General features: G+C 47.9%; 1 protein-coding gene across 1 annotated transcript; it reads left to right on the top strand.

Moving 5' to 3' along the window:
* The first annotated feature begins 1477 nt into the window (after nt 1-1477).
* Nucleotides 1478-19812, top strand: GSTO1 (glutathione S-transferase omega 1). The gene is made up of 6 exons (XM_054035396.1): nt 1478-1597; nt 2380-2488; nt 10983-11205; nt 12586-12687; nt 15741-15847; nt 19297-19812. Exons 1-6 carry the CDS (start codon nt 1564-1566, stop codon nt 19448-19450), a joined length of 729 nt encoding a protein of 242 aa, XP_053891371.1. The 5' UTR covers nt 1478-1563; the 3' UTR covers nt 19451-19812.
* The last annotated feature ends 589 nt before the right edge of the window (nt 19813-20401 follow it).

The following is a 20401-nucleotide window of genomic DNA, read 5'->3' as shown; positions in this document are numbered from 1 at the left end:
CCCCCTCCTTTATTAGATTATTTATCTCCCTCTTTTATTTCATCTTGAAGTGGAGGGTTCCATCTGCATCACAGGCAACTAGAACCATCAGTGGCGCTTCCCATCCAGAAAGCCAGTGCATCTATTCCATTGCCGTGATGTAACCAATACAGGAATTTTGCCTTGGGTTCCCCATTTAACTTGAAAAGTCATTGGTGCTGATTTCCCTTGTCATAGACCGAACAGGATAAAGGAAATTAAAAACAGTTTACCAGGGTCTGTTAGTGACTGGGTCAGCAGCAGCAGGGTATGGAATAGATTTATATTAGATGGGAGGTGTGCATTGGGTTATCCATTCTGACCTCCTGCATCTGGATGGAACTATTCACTGCCACTAAAGCCTGAGCCAAGCTTGTCTTGAATATCCCAGCCGTACTGGTGCTTCAGCTACCTTCCCTAATAAATCCAGACCAATGGCATTGACTTTTAGGACGCACCTTTCAGCTAAGGATCTCACAGCCCATTACAAACGTGATCAGTATCAATAGCCCTGATTTACTGATGGGGAAGTTAAGTCAAGGAGAGGCAAAGTGTCTTGCCTAAGGTCATGCAGCAAATTAACCCATGAGCCAGGGCTAGAATAATAGAGTCATAGAAGATTAGGGTTGAAAGAGACCTCAGGAGGTCATCTAGTCCAACCCCCTGCTCAAAGCAGGTCCAATCCCCAACTAAATCATCCCAGCCAGGCAGGGCCGGCGCTTCCATTGAGGTAACCTAGGCGGTTGCCTAGGGCACTGGGAGTTGGGGGGGCGGCAATTTGGCAGCGGGGAGTCCTTCCGCACTCCGGGTCTTTGGCGGCAATTCTGCGGTGGGTCCTTCACTCGCTCCGGGACCCGCCGCCGAAGTGCCCTGAAGCCCGGGAGCACGGAAGGACCCCCCCCCCCGCCGCAGAATTGCCGATGACGACCGGGAGCACGGAAGGACCCCCGCCTAGGGCGCCAAAAACCCTGGCGCCACTCCTGCAGCCAGGGCTTTGTCAAGCTGGGCCTTAAACCAGCCTCCCCCTTCAGGCCCAGGCCTCCCTTAATGACCATAGACTATCAGGGTTGGAAGGGACCTCAGGAGGTCATCTAGTGCAACCCCCTGCTCAAAGCAGGACAAATCCCCACGTGTTTCCCTTGCTGTCTCCAGTACCGACTGGCACCAGTCCCTCTGGGAACAAGGCAAACCTCTGCTCTTTGTGTGCCTGTGGGGTGCTGCCCCTCTGCCCTCACCTTGGATATTTCTTTCCCCTCCTTCCCCCCTCTACTTGGTGGTTGTGGGGGTGTGTGTGACTCTGCTCCCCCCTTGCCTAGCACTGGGAGGGGGTTAGGGGGGATGAAGCGGCTGCTTCCCCGCCCCCTCACCTGGTTGGGGTGTGGAAAGGGGGTAGTCTCTGCAGCTCCTTCCCCTTTAACTGGCCCGCTGTGCACGAGGGGGCGGGATCGACCCGCGGGAGCCCGGTCTCTTAAGCAGCCCGGCCGGCGTGCGGCGGAATGCAGCGCCCCGGGTGACGGCACCTCCCCCGAGACTGCCGCGGTGGCCATGGCCGGGGAGCGCGCTCGCAGCTTGGGGAAAGGTGGGTGCTGGCCCGGGGGCTGCGCGCGGGTCCTGGCCGGGCTCCCCGCTTGCCTCGGCCAGGAGCGGGGCCAGTCTCCGGGTCTGGGGGCGCGCTGGAGCACCGCGTGCAGTCCCCGGGCTGTGTGTGTGCAGCGGGGGGTTCCCCCGGGAGTGGGGGGATTGCATGGCACCCTATGGCTGTAGCCCTGGGGCCCCGGATCCCCCTCTCTCCTTCCGCCCTGCGTCTGTCTCCCCCCGGGGGGGCTAATTCCATTGCACCCTGGGGCCTTTGTCTCTCCCCAGAGTCCTGCCGCTGCCAAGGTCTGCTGGGTTGCACGCACCTCCCCTTCCTCGGGTCTGCGTGTGCGCTCTGCTCAGACTTGGGGAGACTGTTCCTGGGTCCTTCCCACGCCTGGATCTCGGGCCCTTGGGAGGGCTCCTGGTATATTTTGCCTCCCACCTGGGCAAAACGCAGGAGACCATCCGACTCAGCAGCTGTAAATGCACCATGTCTATTGCTGTACTGCACTGGAGAACTGATTCACCCCAGGGCCTTCACCAAAGTAATACAGTCCTAGTCTCTCCAGGAGTCCCCTCAGGGAATGAGGGGTAATTACCAGTGCAGGAGAAGCACTGTTACCATGGCAGAATTAAGTGCTCTAAGCTCTGCAAAGAGCATCTGCTACTTTCAGAATCCCGTTTACTTTCCTTCCCCAGGCCACTTCTTTTTTTAACCTCTTGTTAAGCTGTAAGTTTGCAGGTGTGAGCGTCGAATAAACCAGTGTAACATCTCTCTTGTAGGAAGCGCTGCTCCAGGCCCTGTGACCGAGGGACTGATCCGTGTCTACAGCATGCACTTCTGTCCGTTTGCAGAGAGAACACGTCTTGTCTTGAAAGCCAAAGGAATTAAGTAAGATCATGTGCCCTAAGGGGGCTGTCTCCTTGGTATCTGAATGCTAGGGACTGAAGACTTTTCTACTGCTTTCATGTAACTCTGCTGTAACTTTTTGTTTGGTAATGCCACCTTGACTTAAGTATGGTGATCTTCCATAGTTTACCAAGCTTAACAGGATGAATCAAATAGCTGTCACTCTTGCTACCCATACCTGTTTAAAGAGACACAAACACAACATTCAGGAAATCTTTCTTTATTTTTTAAGGCGGGGTGAAAGTATCGTCAGTACACAAAACTACTTTTAAATCTGTTCCCTGGCCAGTTGTTGTGGGGCTACATTCAAATCTCTGATTTTTATTGAGAAGAATGTTTTCACATCTGCTGCTGTGGGAAAGGCCTGCCCAAACAAATGGGGCACTGAGGAAACTAACTGTATAAAAGGTAGGAAGTAAGCTAATTTGAAAAAGAAAATGTTGCTTGGGGGTTTTTCTATTGTAGTAATGTTGGGTGGTCTTTGTAGCAATGGCAGAAAAACCTTATCTCAATAGTGTGAATTTCATCTTTTTTAATATCTTAATGGAAATTGAGCAGCAAAAATCCTGGAAAACATAACCCTCAGCATGAACGCTCCATGTATATTTTTTTCTGGCTTAGAACTCATTCAAATATAGCCTACAATAGCCTGTTAGTGGTTTCTATGGTAAATGTACGTGTGTGTTCATGATTTCTCTTTTAAAAAGATCTTCCATTTCTATAGCTTCCCCTAGATCCTTTGCTGAAGGAACTTTATCAACAATAGTGCCTTTTCAAATAGGGAAGTATTTGTTCCATGTTTACAAGTGGTTAGTAACATGACTGAGCTTGCAGTTAGCAAGTAGTATGACCCCTACTTGATCGCTGATTCACTCAGGTTCCCATGCCTAACCACACCATATAGGTCAACACTGGACTCCAAATTCTTATTGGTCAAGCACACATCAATCACATTGCAGTCTTTCGCTGACTCTTTCAGGGAATCAAATGTAGTAAAGTTCCACATCAATCCATCTGCCTATTTTCCTATACATAAGGCAACCCAAGTAACTTGGTCTCTTCTGATTTTTGTATTGTTTTAAATGTGGTGGTGGTCGTGGTGGTTGCTTCTTGCATAACAGGACATGACTGTCCTTTGATTGGAGTCCAGCTATGTTGAGTGGAAACAGCCACTGGTGTCCCTAGGCATGTGCAATCCTTGTGATCTGATATCTGAATCTGTGGTGGGGAACCTTTTCTATAACAGCTTATTAGTCAATAGTTTCTTTGTTGTAGGCAGTGTAGTTGTAGACGTGTCGGTCCCAGCATATTAGAGAGACAGGGTGGGTAAGGTAATAGCTTTCATTGGACCAACTTCTGTTGGGGAGAGAAGCTTCTGAGCTACACAGAAGTCTTTCCCAGACCTAAGAAGAGCTCTGTGTGGCTCAAAAGCTTGTTTCCAACAGAAGTTGGTCCAACGAAAAATATTACCTCATTCACCTGGTCTCTCTAATACACCTCTACCCCGATATAACGTGACCCGATATAACACGAATTCGGATATAACGCGATAAAGCAGCGCTCCAGGGGGCGGGGCTGCGCGCTTCGGCGGATCAAAGCAAGTTCGATATAACGTGGTTTCACCTATAATGCGGTAAGATTTTTTTTTTTTGTTTTGTTTTTTTGTTTTTGGCTCCCGAGGACAGTGTTCTATCGGGGTAGAGGTGTAGTTTCTTTTTGGCAGCTAAGTCACACTTGTAGCTTTGTATATGTAATTTCTGATGCTCTTTTGGGCATTCGATAACTCTACAGCCATGAAAGAAGAGAGCTCTTTGCAGCACAGACTTTACAATCTAAGGTTCTGGTCCGGGACACTGCTGTGTGCAGGTATCCTGTGCGGAAGTCTGTGTGGGGCTCTGTATTAACAGACAAAGCCCTGCACCAGAACAGTTTGCAGGACAAGGTAGTGCATGATCATTCAGATACAAGGCTGCCAAAGGAGTTGGGGGGGATACTGGCATCAGATAACCAACTTAAATAAATGCTAAAGTGGGAAATCTGTGTATTGCAGTGTTGTCATTTAACTTGTTAGCTGACCTGCTTAATTGGAAACTCCACACAAGTTTGTTCCAGGAAACAGGTATTTGGTAGTAGGGCCACTCCACACATGGTTGTTCCCATTACAAGTATGTTAATAAACTCCAGCAATTAAACTGACTTCCAAAAACCTCAAGGATATGCAAATCCTGAGTGTGTGTTTAAAAAAACAAACCAAAAAACCCCAACATTGTCTGCTTGGCTTTGGTATTTTAGCCGTATCATATTGTCTCTTAGCCACAGGTTGGGAAGAGGAATAGGTAGTCTAAGACCATTTCCCTTCTGTTCAGCGTAAGGTCAGAGTAAAATTCGGTTGCAAGTTGTTACTCCAGAATGCGAGTCACGCCTCCTGTGAACTCCCTAAACTTGTGTGCTGCAAGAGCAGGTGCACTTTCAGTCAGAAGTGAAACTGTATTGTGGTTGGGCTTAACTGCCTTTAAAATGGCGGCTGCTTATGTAGATGTGATCAATATGGGGCTCTGCCTATGCCACTTGTGAACTGTGGAGGATTTTATAAAATCCTACCATGAAATTGCTGTGTCACGCAAAGCCTGTATGGATGCGGCTCCACCCTGAGTGAGCAGGCTTGTGTCATGTCTCCAGCCTAGCAGAGACCATGGTGGGTACGTCCACACTAGCCGCCGGATCGGCGGGTAGCGATCTATCTATTGGGGATCGATTTATCACGTCTCGTCTAGACATGATAAATAGATCCGCAAAACGCGCTTCCAGAACTCCACCAGGGCGAGAGGCGAAAGCGGAGTTGACGGGGGAGCTGCGGCCGTCAATCCCGTGCCGTGAGGAAGGGAGGGAAGTCGATCTAAGATGCGTCAACTTCAGCTACGCTATTCTTGTAGCTGAAGTTGTGTATCTTAGATCGATTTTTTTTTTTTTTTTTTTTTTTTTTTTTTTCCTCTTTCTCTCCCCCCCACCCCCCCCCAGTGAAGACCAGGCCAGTGAGTGATTATTATTCAAAGTTATTATTCAAAGTAATACACCTTGCAGGATGGATCTGCTGTAGCTGGGAGAAGATACTTCTTCCTCTTATGTGAATGAAGGCAGGAGGGGGTGGTGGTGGAATGTAAAGGAAAGTTACCCAGGCAGCACTAAAGAAGCAGGTGACCCCAGCTGAAGTCTTGAACAGGACTCATGGGGGCTGATAGGAGACGAAAGAGAGCCATTTTGCACCAGGTTAAGATGAGGGAGGTTGCTGCAGGGGCAGAGTAGATGGAGGATCCTGCCTGACAGAACATAGATGATCCTCCAAGGACTCCCAAGGGAAGAGGGAGCTAGTGATGGATGTTGGCAGCATAGATCAGCCCTAAATGCAAGGTGGTTTTTTTTTTTTTTTTTTTTTTTTTTTCCGCCAAAAGGCAGCTTTTGGTGGCAGAACAGTGGAAGTGTACACACTGCAAAGCCACTTTTGACAACAAAATTCTTCCGTTTCAACGACCAACTAAAACCACCTCGACGAGAGGCATAAAGCCTTTTGTGGCACAGTTAAAACAAAAAGGGTCCGTGTAGACACTGCCGTTCGTTATGTTGCCAGAACTGGCCTCCCCAAGTATCCCACAGTGCCCCCAGGACCATTCTGCTCACTGTTTTGACCTCCGCAGCCTGGCAGGCATGCACCCTTTCACTTTCAAAGCTCAGTTCTGGCAGCTGAGCGGGTGCTGCTCAGCAAATCATTAACAGGAGTGCTCCTGCTGTCCCACACCAGGAACACAGAGGTAGGCAGGCAGGGCCAGATGTGTGTATGTGTGAGACTGCTGTGCAGAGCCAGGGAGGGAGGTGGGGGCTGATGTTGGGGGCATCACCCTGCCTCGGGACTGGTTGCTTCCAGTGGCCATCTGAACTTACAAGACAGCATGCCGACACACACACTTCGCCCGCTGCTCCACACTTCAGTTGAAAAGTTGTTGGCCAGGGATTGGCAATCTTTGGCACGCAGCCCACTAGGGAAAGCTGCTGGCGAGCCCGTCCGGTTTGTTTACTTGCAGTGTCCGCAGGTTTGGCTGATCGCAGCTCCCACTGGCTGCGGTTCGCTGTCCCAGGCCAATGGGGACTGCAGGAAGTGGTGTGGGCCAAGGGATGTGCTGGCCACCCTTCCCGCAGCCCCCATTGGCCTAGGATGGCGAACCGCGGCCAGTGGGAGCTGCGATGGACTGAACCGGCAGACGCTGTAGGTAAACAAACTGGCCTGGCCTGCCAGGGGATTTCCCTGATGGGCCACATGCCAAAAGTTGCTGATCCCTGTTGGTGGTGGTCTACTAGAAGGCTCATGAAACAATGGGATTGACAAACCTGCATCATGTGATACTGTATGTGCCCCATGAGGCATTGCAAACCCTTCCCAAAGCACCCTGCGGCCAGTTGCACACTGGGATAGCTACCCACAGTGCACTGCTCTCTGTCGATGCAGGAGCTTCTAGTGTGGATGCACTCCGCAGACACAAGGAGCATTGTGTGGACATGCGACAGCAGCTTATCATAGAATCATAGAATCATAGAATATCAGAGTTGGAAGGGACCTCAGGAGGTCATCTAGTCCAACCCCCTGCTCAAAGCAGGACCAATTCCCAGCTAAATCATCCCAGCCAGGGCTTTGTCAAGCCGGGCCTTAAAAACCTCCAAGGAAGGAGACTCCACCACCTCCCTAGGTAACGCATTCCAGTGTTTCACCACCCTCCTAGTGAAATAGTTTTTCCTGATATCCAACCTGGACCTCCCCCACTGCAACTTGAGACCATTGCTCCTTGTTCTGTCATCTGCCACCACTGAGAACAGCCGAGCTCCATCCTCTTTGGAACCCCCCTTCAGGTAGTTGAAGGCTGCTATCAAATCCCCCCTCATTCTTCTCTTCTGGAGACTAAACAATCCCAGTTCTCTCAGCCTCTCCTCATAAGTCATGTGCTCCAGACACCTAATCATTTTTGTTGCCCTCCGCTGGACTCTTTCCAATTTTTCCACATCCTTCTTGTAGTGTGGGGACCAAAACTGGACACAGTATTCCAGATGAGGCCTCACCAATGTCGAATAAAGGGGAACGATCACGTTCCTTGATCTGCTGGCAATGCCCCTACTTATACAGCCCAAAATGCCGTTAGCCTTCTTGGCAACAAGAGCACACTGTTGACTCATATCCAGCTTCTCGTCCACTGTGACCCCTAGGTCCTTTTCAGCAGAACTGCTACCTAGCCATTCGGTCCCTAGTCTGTAGCAGTGCATGGGATTCTTCCGTCCTAAGTGCAGGACTCTGCACTTGTCCTTGTTGAACCTCATCAGGTTTTTTTCTGCCCAATCCTCTAATTTGTCTAGGTCCCTCTGTATCCGATCCCTACCCTCTAGTGTATCTACCACGCCTCCTAGTTTAGTGTCATCTGCAAACTTGCTGAGAGTGCAGTCCACACCATCCTCCAGATCATTAATAAAGATATTAAACAAAACCGGCCCCAGGACCGACCCTTGGGGGACTCCACTTGAAACCGGCTGCCAACTAGACATGGAGCCATTGATCACTACCCGTTGAGCCCGACGATCTAGCCAGCTTTCTATCCACCTTACAGTCCATTCATCCAGCCCATACTTCTTTAACTTGGTGGCAAGAATACTGTGGGAGACAGTATCAAAAGCTTTGCTAAAGTCAAGAAATAACACATCCACTGCTTTCCCCTCATCCACAGAGCCAGTTATCTCATCATAGAAGGCAATTAGGTTAGTCAGGCACGACTTCCCCTTCGTGAATCCATGCTGACTGTTCCTGATCACTTTCCTCTCCTCTAAATGTTTCATAATTGATTCCTTGAGGACCTGCTCCATGATTTTTCCAGGGACTGAGGTGAGGCTGACTGGCCTGTAGTTCCCCGGATCCTCCTTCTTCCCTTTTTTAAAGATGGGCACTACATTAGCCTTTTTCCAGTCATCTGGGACCTCCCCCGATCGCCATGAGTTTTCAAAAATAATGGCTAATGGCTCTGCAATCTCACCCGCCAACTCCTTTAGCACCCTCGGATGCAGCGCATCCGGCCCCATGGACTTGTGCACGTCCAGTTTTTCTAAATAGTCCCGAACCACTTCTTTCTCCACAGAGGGTTGGTCACCTTCTCCCCATGCTGTACTGCCCAGTGCAGCAATCTGGGAGCTGACCTTGTGCGTGAAGACAGAGGCAAAAAAATCATTGAGTACATTAGCTTTTTCCACATCCTCGGTCACTAGGTTGCCTCCTTCATTCAGTAAGGGGCCCACACTTTCCTTGATTTTCTTCTTGTTGCTAACATACCTGAAGAAACCCTTCTTGTTACTCTTAACATCTCTTGCTAACTGCAACTCCAAGTGTGATTTGGCCTTCCTGATTTCACTCCTGCACGCCTGAGCAATATTTTTATACTCCTCCCTGGTCATTTGTCCAATCTTCCACTCCTTATAAGCCTCTTTTTTGCGTTTAAGATCAGCAAGGATTTCACTGTTTAGCCAAGCTGGTCGCCTGCCATATTTACTATTCTTTCTACACATCGGGATGGTTTGTTCCTGCAACCTCAATAAGGATTCTTTAAAATACAGCCAGCTCTCCTGGACCCCTTTGCCCTTCATGTTATTCTCCCAGGGGATCCTGCCCATCTGTTCCCTGAGGGAGTCAAAGTCTGCTTTTCTGAAGTCCAGGGTCCGTATTCTGCTGCTCTCCTTTCTTCCTTGTGTCAGGATCCTGAACTCGACCATCTCATGGTCACTGCCTCCCAGGTTCCCATCCACTTTTGCTTCCCCTACTAGTTCTTCCCTGTTTGTGAGCAGCAGGTCAAGAAAAGCTTTGCCCCTAGTTGGTTCCTCCAGCACTTGCACCAGGAAATTGTCCCCTACACTTTCCAAAAATTTCCTGGATTGCCTGTGCACCGCTGTATTGCTCTCCCAGCAGATATCAGGGTGATTAAAGTCTCCCATGAGAACCAGGGCCTGTGATCTAGCAACTTCTGCTAGTTGCCAGAAGAAAGCCTCGTCCACCTCATCCCCCTGGTCTGGTGGTCTATAGCAGACTCCAACCACGACATCACCCTTGTTGCTCACACTTCTCAACTTTATCCAGAGACTCTCAGGTTTTTCTGCAGTATCATACCGGAGCTCTGAGCAGTCATACTCCTTTCTTACATACAACGCAACTCCCCCACCTTTTCTGCCCTGCCTGTCCTTCCTGAACAGTTTATATCCATCCATGACCGTACTCCAGTCATGTGAGTTATCCCACCAAGTCTCTGTTATTCCAATCACATCATAGTTCCCTGACTGTGCCAGGACTTCCAGTTCTCCCTGCTTGTTTCCCAGGCTTCTTGCATTTGTGTATAGGCACTTAAGATAACTCAACGATCGTCCCTCTTTCTCAGCATGAGACAGGAGTCCTCCCCTCTTGCGCTCTCCTGCTTGTGCTTCCTCCCAGGATCCCATTTCCCCACTTACCTCAGGGCTTTGGTCTCCTTCCCCCGGTGAACCTAGTTTAAAGCCCTCCTCACTAGGTTAGCCAGCCTGCTGGCGAAGATGCTCTTCCCTCTCTTCGTTAGGTGGAGCCCGTCTCTGCCTAGCTTAATTAAAGCAGTTTAGTTTAAATGGCATAACGTTTTTGGTGACAAAACTCTGCAGTTTAGACAGCCTTAGGATGTTATGTTGTTTCTGTATAAATCTGCACTTCTGACGTGTCAACACTGCGCCCGGGAGGGGTAGGCAGTTGGACAGCAGGTTTCTTGGAGTGGGGTACCAGATAGATCTGTGCCCTGAGAATGTGCCTAGGGACCCTGAGATAAGACTGTGTCTGAACTCCACTCAGGCTTCAGGAGTTTGAAAGACTTCTGGGTTCACCCTGGCAGAGACTTGAATTCTCCTCCCAGCAGTCCAAAGTGGGTGCCCAGGAAGGGGTGATAGTATGTCCTGAAAGACTTGTTTAACAAGTAGAATTCCATTCTTTATGCTACTGTCCTAACTTCTTGCATTTCTGGCATGCCTGCCCGCTGTTGCTGTGGTCAAAGGCAAATTGGCTTCATTCTCTTGTTTGTTGGGCTGTGCCAGGGATGGGCTTGGTGGGTCGGTATCTGCTTTATCCTTGGATTTGTTAAAGAACATAAGCTGAGCCCTTCTCAAAGGAAGCTCTTATTTTCCTCTTTCCATGCTGGACTCTCAATTCCTAGTGTGCAAAATGCCATATTAGAAGCCCTGGAAAGTGAAGTCCTGATGGTACCACAGGACTTCAAGAAAGGAGAGAGGTGGTAAATTAATGGGAATGTTTTCCTGGCTCTTCTCCCCCCCCCCCCCCACCTCAATATCCTCCTGTAGGTTAGCTAGGGGTAAACACTATAGCTTTCTTTTGAAGTTACTGGAGTAGGCTGACAAAACTGATCTTGCTCTGTCTTAAACTCTTCAGGCATGAAATAATCAACGTCAATTTGAAAAATAAACCTGACTGGCTCTTTGAGAAAAATCCCTTTGGTTTGGTACCTATTCTGGAGACCAGCAAGGGTCAGCTGATCTATGAGTCTCCCATCACATGCGAGTATTTGGATGAAGCATATCCTGGGAAGAAGCTTCTACCTGCTGACCCTTATGAGCGAGCGTGTCAAAAGATGCTCTTGGAAAGATTCTCCAAGGTACAGTGTGATCAGGAGGGGGCCGTGTAACCTCCTTCAGTGCAGCACTAGTATTGTGCACAGCACTGTAGACCTTTCCTTCCACTTTTAAGGCTGGATCTTGTCTCCTATTTAAGAGTGATTTTACTAGATTGGAACCACTTACCCATTCACTAATCCAAAATGCTGCTGAGCTGTCTGGATCTCTGTCAGCATTTGAAAGACAGAAAAAAGGGACCTGTGAGGTGAAAGCAGGAGATTTTAAGCTAGTTGACGTCTATGGGAGCAGAATGGGGAAACTGGCTTTCAGTTAAGGGTGTTAGCAGATCAGCCATGTAGACAAGCCCTAAGTGTGCCAGACAGGTGTGGTGTGTGTGGGTTTTTTTTTTTTTTTTTTTTGGTGGGGGGGGGGGGAAAAAGAGTGTCTTCCCCCCACCCCCCCTCCCAAGAGAGCTCTAATGTGCTGTGTTCTAACTGCCCCATGTAAACCCTGCTGGCATGCTCTGAAAGATGTCTCGCTTGCATTAATATAGTCCTGTTTCAAATTACATTAATGAGGTACCTTTTGGAATGCACCAGCAGGGTCTATGTGAGGCAATTGGCATGCTCTATAAATGACACCTCTGTGGTGTGCTTTGCCATACCATTATAGACAAGTCCTAAGCAAATAAGGCAAACTGGGTGAATACATGCATGAGTGCCATTCTCAAATCCTTAACTCTAGGATAATTCTTCGAAGCATGGGGTCTGTAAACTGTTGAAAGCTAAAAGGAAGCTTTAAAATAACTTCATAACCTTGGCTAATAGTTGTATTGTAACTCACGCCAATCCCCTAACTTCTCTGGCAGGTGTGCAAACTACAAAGTTCTTGGAGAGAGAAAATCAATGGCTTAGACTGTCAGACTTTTATTTAAACAAAAGTTAAAATCTGACTGTCCCTTAATATCCTGTTAACATTTATTGGAATTTCAAAAGCGTCCTTAAAATGTCAAAATTTGCATTTCACCATTTTTATTGCTGGTGCTTTTTTGGCACTGTAGGCAGCTTGAACAATGGAAAGACTAGTGAGTTTCCCTCTTCTGATTCTCCTGCACTATTATCCTTCAATATTGGCATTTTAATTCTCCTTTGCAACCTGTATTTTCTCTGAAACACAGAGAACACTTCTGTTGCTGTTAAGCTCGGTGTAGTGTGGGTTGGGTGTGATATGTGTTTTAAGCAAAATTTAAGCGCTAAAGCCCAGATCCTGAAAGGCATTTAGGCACCTAACTTCTATTGATTTCAGATACCTTTTAAGGATCTGGGCTGAAGTGACTTGTGACTATCCCTGTAATGAGAGAGAGAACCTCCCTTCTGCAAGGAGGTCAAGCTGTCAGTAATGTCTTGTTTTGGTTTGTTCAGTTACCACCTCTAGCCTTCAAACATCTCCTGGCAGTTAAAAATGGGGAGGACAGTTCAGCGCTGAAAGCAGAGTTTGGTGAGAAGCTTGGCGAATTTGAGAAGGTAAGAAACGGAGCCCTCTCTGGGATTGAACAAAACCACCAAACCTATGGTAAAGGGGAGTCCTCTTCTGCTCGCATGCACTCGGCTGCCTGTCTCACTTGGAAAGTCTTGAGAAAGGGAGGAGACAGGACTTATTTCAGAAGTTCTAACTATGAAAAATGAGTGGTCCTGTTTACTCCCCTCACACTGATGGGTGGCATAGAAAACCCCAACATCTAAGCATGGCACAGTTTAAACAAGAGCTGAATTGTGAACTGCATAGTGGACTTCATAGAGGATTTTGCTCCACACCCTTCACAAGTGCTGGCCACCTCTGCTGTTTTATGTCCATTCCTGCCCTCCTAGGACAGAAGGAGATTTTGCAGCAAGGTCTAAGAGCATTCAGACTCTGGGTTGTTATAACCTTCTCTGGTATGTTAGCATGTCCACCACCACGCCCATCTGACTGACCATGTTGTTTCTTTGCTGTTACTGAGATCAGTACAACAATGTGGGAATGAAGTTGTTGACCCTTAGTTTACTACTTAAGTGTCTGGCCCCTCTGTCCTACTACTAGCTATTATCCTGTCTCCCTGCTCATTCCCGTGGAATATAACCACCACACCTACAGGGGAGGGATTTAAGGCACTCGAATCCTGAAGCTGGTGATTCCAAATGTCCCTTGATCTCTCACTCCAATTCACCTAGCTGCAAAACAGGTACTTGATTCATCAAGTTAGGCAGTCAAAGGTGGCTGGATGTGATGCTGGCCACGTCGCTCCTTTGCGTACTGCTGGCTGTGAAACTGTCTTCACCACATCACCCTGTTGAGCCATTGGCTTGCGGGGACTCGGACTGAAAAAATCCAGCTATGGGCCATGTTCTAGTACAATCGTGTACCTCCGTCAACATCCAGGGAGCTGCAACAGGTGGTTTTGGATCTATATTAAAGATTTAAATTCAGTTTTACTTCAAGTGCTGTTTTTTGTTAACCCAAACGGCTGCCAAGTCATTGTTTGAATAAGATGCGCTGATGCTTTCCCTCCATCTGCAGTGTGACTCCTTAAAATATAGTTTTTTGAATGAACAAACTCCTTTGCCTCTTTGGCCAGAGGGCCATTATCTTCTAGAAATAAAGCAACCAAAAAGGTACCTGGTCATCTGATCAGGAGGCAAAGAAATGACTGCATGTTCAAGAACAAAAAATCATATTCTGTCCTCCTTGAGCAAGAAGCAGCATTCAGCACACTTCTCCCCTGTTGGGAACCTCTCATAGCTCTGGCTACAGTCATCTCCTCCTTCCCTTTGCTGATGGCTTTAACTTCAGCCAGTTACTTTGGCGTGGCTGACACTCGAGTATCCCTGTCCCTCCGATACCTCTGTCTAACTTGTCATGTTAGCTACACTAACACCCCACTACCAAATGCTTCAAACACTGAGTTCCTCTCGAATTAAAGCCTTTCACCTTTGTGTAGCTGATCAGAGTCGAGAGCTAAAGTACTGGCAGATGACGTTGTCTGGTTCTTGTGGGCAACTGCTTCCTATGGGACTTCTTGCAAGAGAATTGCACTGAGAAATAAAGAACTAAGCTTCCCTTTTCCTTCCCATTTGCAATCCTGCTGCAAGATACCTGCTGCTTGCTACAAAAGACTTTGAGAGATCCTGAGGGATTTTCTAGATGTATATGGACTCTCAGGTCATGTGGAGCCCCTCTCTCTGTTGTAGTGGCTTAAATCCCAGTCTGAGCTACAGAAGATAACGAGGTTTCAGCCATGCAAAATCCGTTCAGCCTGTTCCAAGAGCTGTCGGCCAGAGAAGCATGAAATATATTGAAATGTCCTGTGTCCTATTCACTGCTGCCCACCAGAGGGAGCCATGGTCACATCTTTATGAAACTATTAACATCTGGTTATTTTCTGTCAGGCACCTGGTGACTGAAGCAGCTCCTCAGATCTTTGCTGATTGATGGTTTGAGGCTTTTAATAGATCACTTATCTGTGGTGGGGAGGAGGAGGGGAAATGCCAGCGCGACTCTTAATGTCTGCTTTACATGGACGAGAAGCTGGCATTTTAAGGTGTCTGAAAAAGCCCCTCCGAGTGCTATCTCAGGAGGAAGGCCGAATAGGCTCTGATTCTGATGATGACTCCTACTACCATAGTATGTAGGAGTTCTAGTCATGGAGCAGGACCCTGTTATGCTAGGCACCGTAGAAACAAAGAGCTTTGTCCACTCCTCATTCAACCAAACTCATAAGAATGTTGCACGTACAATCTGTCTATGGATAAAGTATAGGTGGGTTAGGGGACCTTACTGCAAATGCAGGTCAAATACTTCAAGATTCTACCACGGTAGGCCCTGCATAATGGCAAAGTGCTTGCCAAACATCTAGGTTAACCTCTTCTCTCACATCTGACATTAGGGATTGTCGCCAGTTTACAGGTGCAGCTACAGAGGCACATTTCAATCGGTTTACACGGCACTTGTTTTTTAGAAGTCTATACAGTGTGGATCAGTTTTGCCATAGGAAGAGTTCATCTCCCATCTCTTCTGAGCTGGAGGACTCTGCTCTTGTCCCTGAGGATGGAATCTGGCCCAGGTCTTAGCATGACCATGATATGGTAGAATTGCATTCACAAAGCTACCTCAACTTGAGGATACAATAAAACAAGAAATGCAGCTGAAATCTTTATGCCCTAGTTTGACCAGTCTTATGGTGTAGCTGAAATGTTTATTTAACAATTAAAAAGTTTCCAAACACAGCTGGGTTGCCACATCTGTCTTGGTGCCGCCACGTCAGAATTGCCAGCTTACAAGTTAAAACAGTCTCTAACTGCCAGCATCGCCACCTGGATCCTGACAAGATTGTTATCCAAATTGATATTGGAGCTGTGTTAGTGACTGACTGGCCCACTAAAAGTGTTTAATTTAGGTAAGGAGGTGCCATTTCTGCAATCACTCTCCTGTCCATCTCCCCCCTGGCTCCTGCTTTGCAGTATAGCCTATTTTGGTTTTTTGTAGGACTTTTCCATGTAACTTCATTTTAATATGAAATGCTGCATCTTGTCCCCCACAGATTTTAGCCGGTCGCAAGACTGTGTTCTATGGTGGGGACTCTGTGTCCATGATTGACTACATGATCTGGCCTTGGTTTGAACGTCTGGAATTCTTCCAGTTGCCTGAGTAAGTGCTTGAATGTTTTATGGATCTTGCACATTTTCGAGTGGTGCATTACAGCTTCTAATTAACTCTAAATTACCCCAGCCAGGAACCCTCCTGCTTAGAGTGTGAATGGAATGTGTAAATACATTCTCCAGACACGAACAGGGCAGGGTAATGGGTTATGCTTGGGGAGGTTAGCTGTATTTCAGTACCACTGAACAGCCCTTGTAATGGACCAGGACTCCATTGTGTAGCACTGTACAGTCTGAATAAAATTAGTCCCAGAAGGCACCTTGCCCTATTGAAACCAGCTCTCCCAAAGTTAAGATCTGCTAGTGATGGAATTAGAGGCAGGTTCTCTTTGTGAGGCTATCTTAAGTGTTTGTAGGGCACCCATTACCACAGTGTCTGAGCACCTCACAACTTTTTTTTTAAAATACATTTATCCTCACAACACTCCTGTGAGTCAGGGAAGTTCTATGACTTCCCCAGAGAGAGTGGTAGAGCAGGGACTTGAACCCAGGTCTCCCGAGTTCCAGGCTACCCCCCCCAAATCCTTCCTCAAAGATGCAAGGAAACCCTAGGATCTGAACTCGTTACCTCAGGCACCAAAAGCAAGGGCCAAAGCCACCAAGCGGCTTAGCTTCTCCTGTGCTATCACTTGGGCTGTGCAGATCTAGAGGAGACGTGTTAGTGGTATTATTGCCTTATTCCAGTTTTAGGGGGAGGGGCTCTCCCAGGAAAAAGAAAAAAATAAACCATAAGAGCTGAGCTCACTGTCAGATGGGAGATGTTGTTGTGCAGAGGAAATATGAGCCTTTTAATACTAGCTGACTTGAAAATTGCAAACTAATGTGCAGAATACTCAGGAAGGTCACGGGAGGGGGCAGGAAGAAAGCTAAAAATGCCAGTTATGCTAGTTCTCCTGTAGTAGAGCCGAGTGATCGCTACCAGTATGTGGATTTCAAGCCACATGGTTGTGACTGATCTTGCAATCCCATGCCATGTCTTTGGGGACCGTATTGTATCCTTGTGGGCCAGGGATTTGTATACAACTCCAGGAGAGAGGGTTATCCCAGCTTCTCCAGAAACGGGGTTTGTGTGTGGGGGTGATTAAAGTGAAGCACAGAGGTGTTTACCACCTACAAAGTGGTATCACCCTAGCAGAAGGCTTGCATATACTGATTGAAACTGGGTTTTGACGAGATCAATAGACAGTGAAAAGGCGATTGCTATCAAAAGGCTGTTTAAACTGACTTGGGGCCTTCTTTCTGATCCAGCAAATGGACAAGACCTTCTGCTCCAGGGGGGCCCCCAACTCTTGTGGAAGGGTTGGAAAGATTTTTGGCTTGCTAGGGCCCCTTGGACTGATGGGTAACTCCTGGGATGTCTGTTCAGTGTTTTGTGGTTCCCCCATCCCCACCTGCTGGTAATGCTTTACCTTAAGAATAAATCTCCTTGCTTAGAGAGCTGTGTGGTAACTTGGAACTGCTGACAATACACTGTTCATACCCTTTGGAGAGAAGGCAAAGCACAGGCACTGGCCTATAGACAGACAAGCTTACTAAGGCTATCTTATAGAATCTCAGGGTTGGAAGGGATCTCAGGTGGTCATCTAGTCCAACCCCCTGCTCAAAGCAGGACCAATCCCCAACTAAATCATCCCAGCCAGGGCTTTGTCAAGCCTGACCTTAAAAACTCCTAAGGAAGGAGATTCTACCACCTCCCTAGGTAACCCATTCCAGTGCTTCACCACTCGCCTAGTGAAATAGTCATTCCTAATATCCAACCTAAACCTCCCCCACTGCAACTTGAGACCATTGCTCTGTGTTCTGTCATCTGCCACCACTGAGAACAGTCTAGATCCATCCTCTTTGGAACCCCCCTTCAGGTAGTTGAAAGCAGCTATCAAATCTCCCCTCCCCTCCCCCCCCACCGCATTCTTCTCTTCTGCAGACTAAATAATCCCAGTTCCCTCAGCCTCTCCTCCATAAGTCATATGCTCTAGCCCCCAATTGTTTTTGTTGCCCTCCGCTGGACTCTTTCCAATTTTTCCACATCCTTCTTGTAGTGTGGGGCCCAAAACTGGACACAGTACTCCAGATGAGGCCTCACCAATGTCGAATAAAGGGGAACGATCACGTTCCTCGATCTGCTGGCAATGCCCCTACTTATACAGCCCCAAATGCCGTTAGCCTTCTTGGCAACAAGAGCACACTCTTGACTCCTCTCCAGCTTCTCGTCCACTGTAACCCCTAGGTCCTTTTCTGCAGAACTGCTGCCTAGCCACTCGGTCCCTAGTCTGTAGCAGTGCATGGGATTCTTCTGTCCTAAGTGCGGGACTCTGCACTTGTCCTTGTTGAACCTCATCAGGTTTCTTTTGGCCCAATCCTCACAGCTTCCTGCCTTACACTGAGCAGTTTTAACCCCCCCCCCACACACACCCCCCGCAAGTCAGATGGGAATTGGCCAGGGTCCCTGCCCGGAAACCGCTGATGGCTGGAGACCTGACTGCACGCTCCCAGAGAGGACAATGGAGTGGGGGATACAAGTGCATTTACCCTGAAACTGTGACAACAATCACTGGCCAGTGATGACAAACAGTATAACTTGTTTTGGCCAACAGGATTTATGGGACGAACGGGCTCCTGGGTTGGCAAGAACGGGGGTGTACTGGGATAGAGGTCACTGATCGCGCACACGCACACGCACACGCACACACACCCCCTCTCTCTGCAATGTGAATATCTTCCACTCCAGCAAAACACATGTTGCAGTCAGTGGGGGCTCACATGCTCTCTGTGGAGGGACAAGGGTGTAATCAAGTATCAGGGGGTAACCATGTTAGTCTGTATCTACAAAAACAACAAGGAGTCTGGTGGCAGACTGCTAAAGGATGGTAGGTACATCACACAAGGATTATATGCTTATCTCTTACAGTTGGAGCTTCCACAAGCAGTGGCTGTTCACTCTTGGCTATATAAAGAAGACTTGATAGCCTTACAGGGCATGTCTACTCTGCATTTTAAATTCATGGCAGCAAGCCTCAGAGCAGGAGTCTACAAAGTTGAGTCTATGCTATGGCACTAAAAACATCTGTGTCGATGTTGGGGCAAAGGGTGGGGCTCAGGTTCTGAAGCCCGGGAATGGGAGTGGGTTTCAGAACCTGAGATCCAGCCTGGACATCTACACAATTGTTCTTAGCGCCAGCGCACAAGCCCACGTCTGTAGACCCAGGCTTGGAAACTCAATGCTGTGTGAGTGGAAATGCAGTGTAGACATAGAAGGGCATCTCTAGCTCTCTGCTCTGTGGCCTGAAACTTTATTTCTTCTATCTGTTTGGAATTTAACCTTGTGGGAGGGAGAAGGTAAAACAAACAGGAACGCAGAACCTCATTAAAGGTTCAGCTTTCTTGATGTCCTCCCAACTTCCCCTCTGCTCATACAAAGTTTCTTTCCTGTTCCCCTAGCTGTCTGCAGCACACCCCAAAGCTCAGGCAATGGGTGGAAGCCATGAAGAAGGATCCTGCCGTCAAGGCTACGATGACTGACGTGCAAACGTTCAAAGGCTTTTTTGAGCTGTATACAAAGAACAGTCCTGAGGCGTGCGACTATGGACTGTGAGATGAGGGTGGGCATCTACCTGTCACTTCTGTTTCTTCTGGGCACCTGCAGCGCACGTGCGCTGCATTTGCCTGGGATTGTGCAGTTCTGTGCTTGCATTTTAAAATGGGAATAAATCTGTGTAGGAAAGGATGAGAAACCTCCTGTGAAGTCCCATCCTTCCTGGTGGGAAGAGGGAGTGCTGGCCTCAGGCAGGAAGATGGGAGGTCATTAGAAGTTGTATATGCATCAGTCGATACGGCACAAAGATGTAAACCTTTACTATCTCTGTTCTCTTCGTTTGTAGAGTGTGATGCCTGTTTGGTTGCTTTATGGTTTGATTTTTGTGATTCTGGTATTTGAACAATAAAGGAAGAAATCTCGCTTTGGCTGAATGCTGCACCCTCAGAACTAGATGGGCATGACATCAGTGCTTCAGGTATCTGTTCCCTGAAGCCCCTCTTCCACGACAGACAATGGAAGAGTGATATATCAGGGAATGACTTGGGATCAACTGTCCAAAGCAAGTTGCTCTCTATTGACACTGCAGTTTGCAGTCAAGATGCAGGTGTCCAGGTCTAAAGGCTACAAGGTTTCACAGAGGAGTATTTGTGAATGTTTGTTTGTTTTTGAAGTTTATGAATCCACCCACAAGAAGATAATAGTGGAAGAGAAAATACAGGTACACTTTTTAATTTGGGTAACATTGTCTTGAGATGTCTGTTCACCTTCTCACTTCCCCGGTCCTTCTCGTATGAACAGAGAGCAGCAATACCTGAAGTCCAAAGGCGCAAACAATTCACTGTTTATTGGGGTGAACTTCCAGTAAGCTTGATTCCAGTTTCCTTCCTCAGTGTGCCCCTTCCCAGCTCTGACACCACAGAGCCATCCCTGTTCCCATTCCCCCCTTAGCAAAAATTGATTCCAATTCCCCCCCTCTTACTTTCTGATTGACTGCAGACTATATAGTAA

This window comes from Malaclemys terrapin, chromosome 7, assembly GCF_027887155.1.
Source record: "Malaclemys terrapin pileata isolate rMalTer1 chromosome 7, rMalTer1.hap1, whole genome shotgun sequence".
NCBI classification, from domain to species: domain Eukaryota; kingdom Metazoa; phylum Chordata; order Testudines; family Emydidae; genus Malaclemys; species Malaclemys terrapin.
This window is presented reverse-complemented; position numbering and strand designations above follow the sequence as displayed.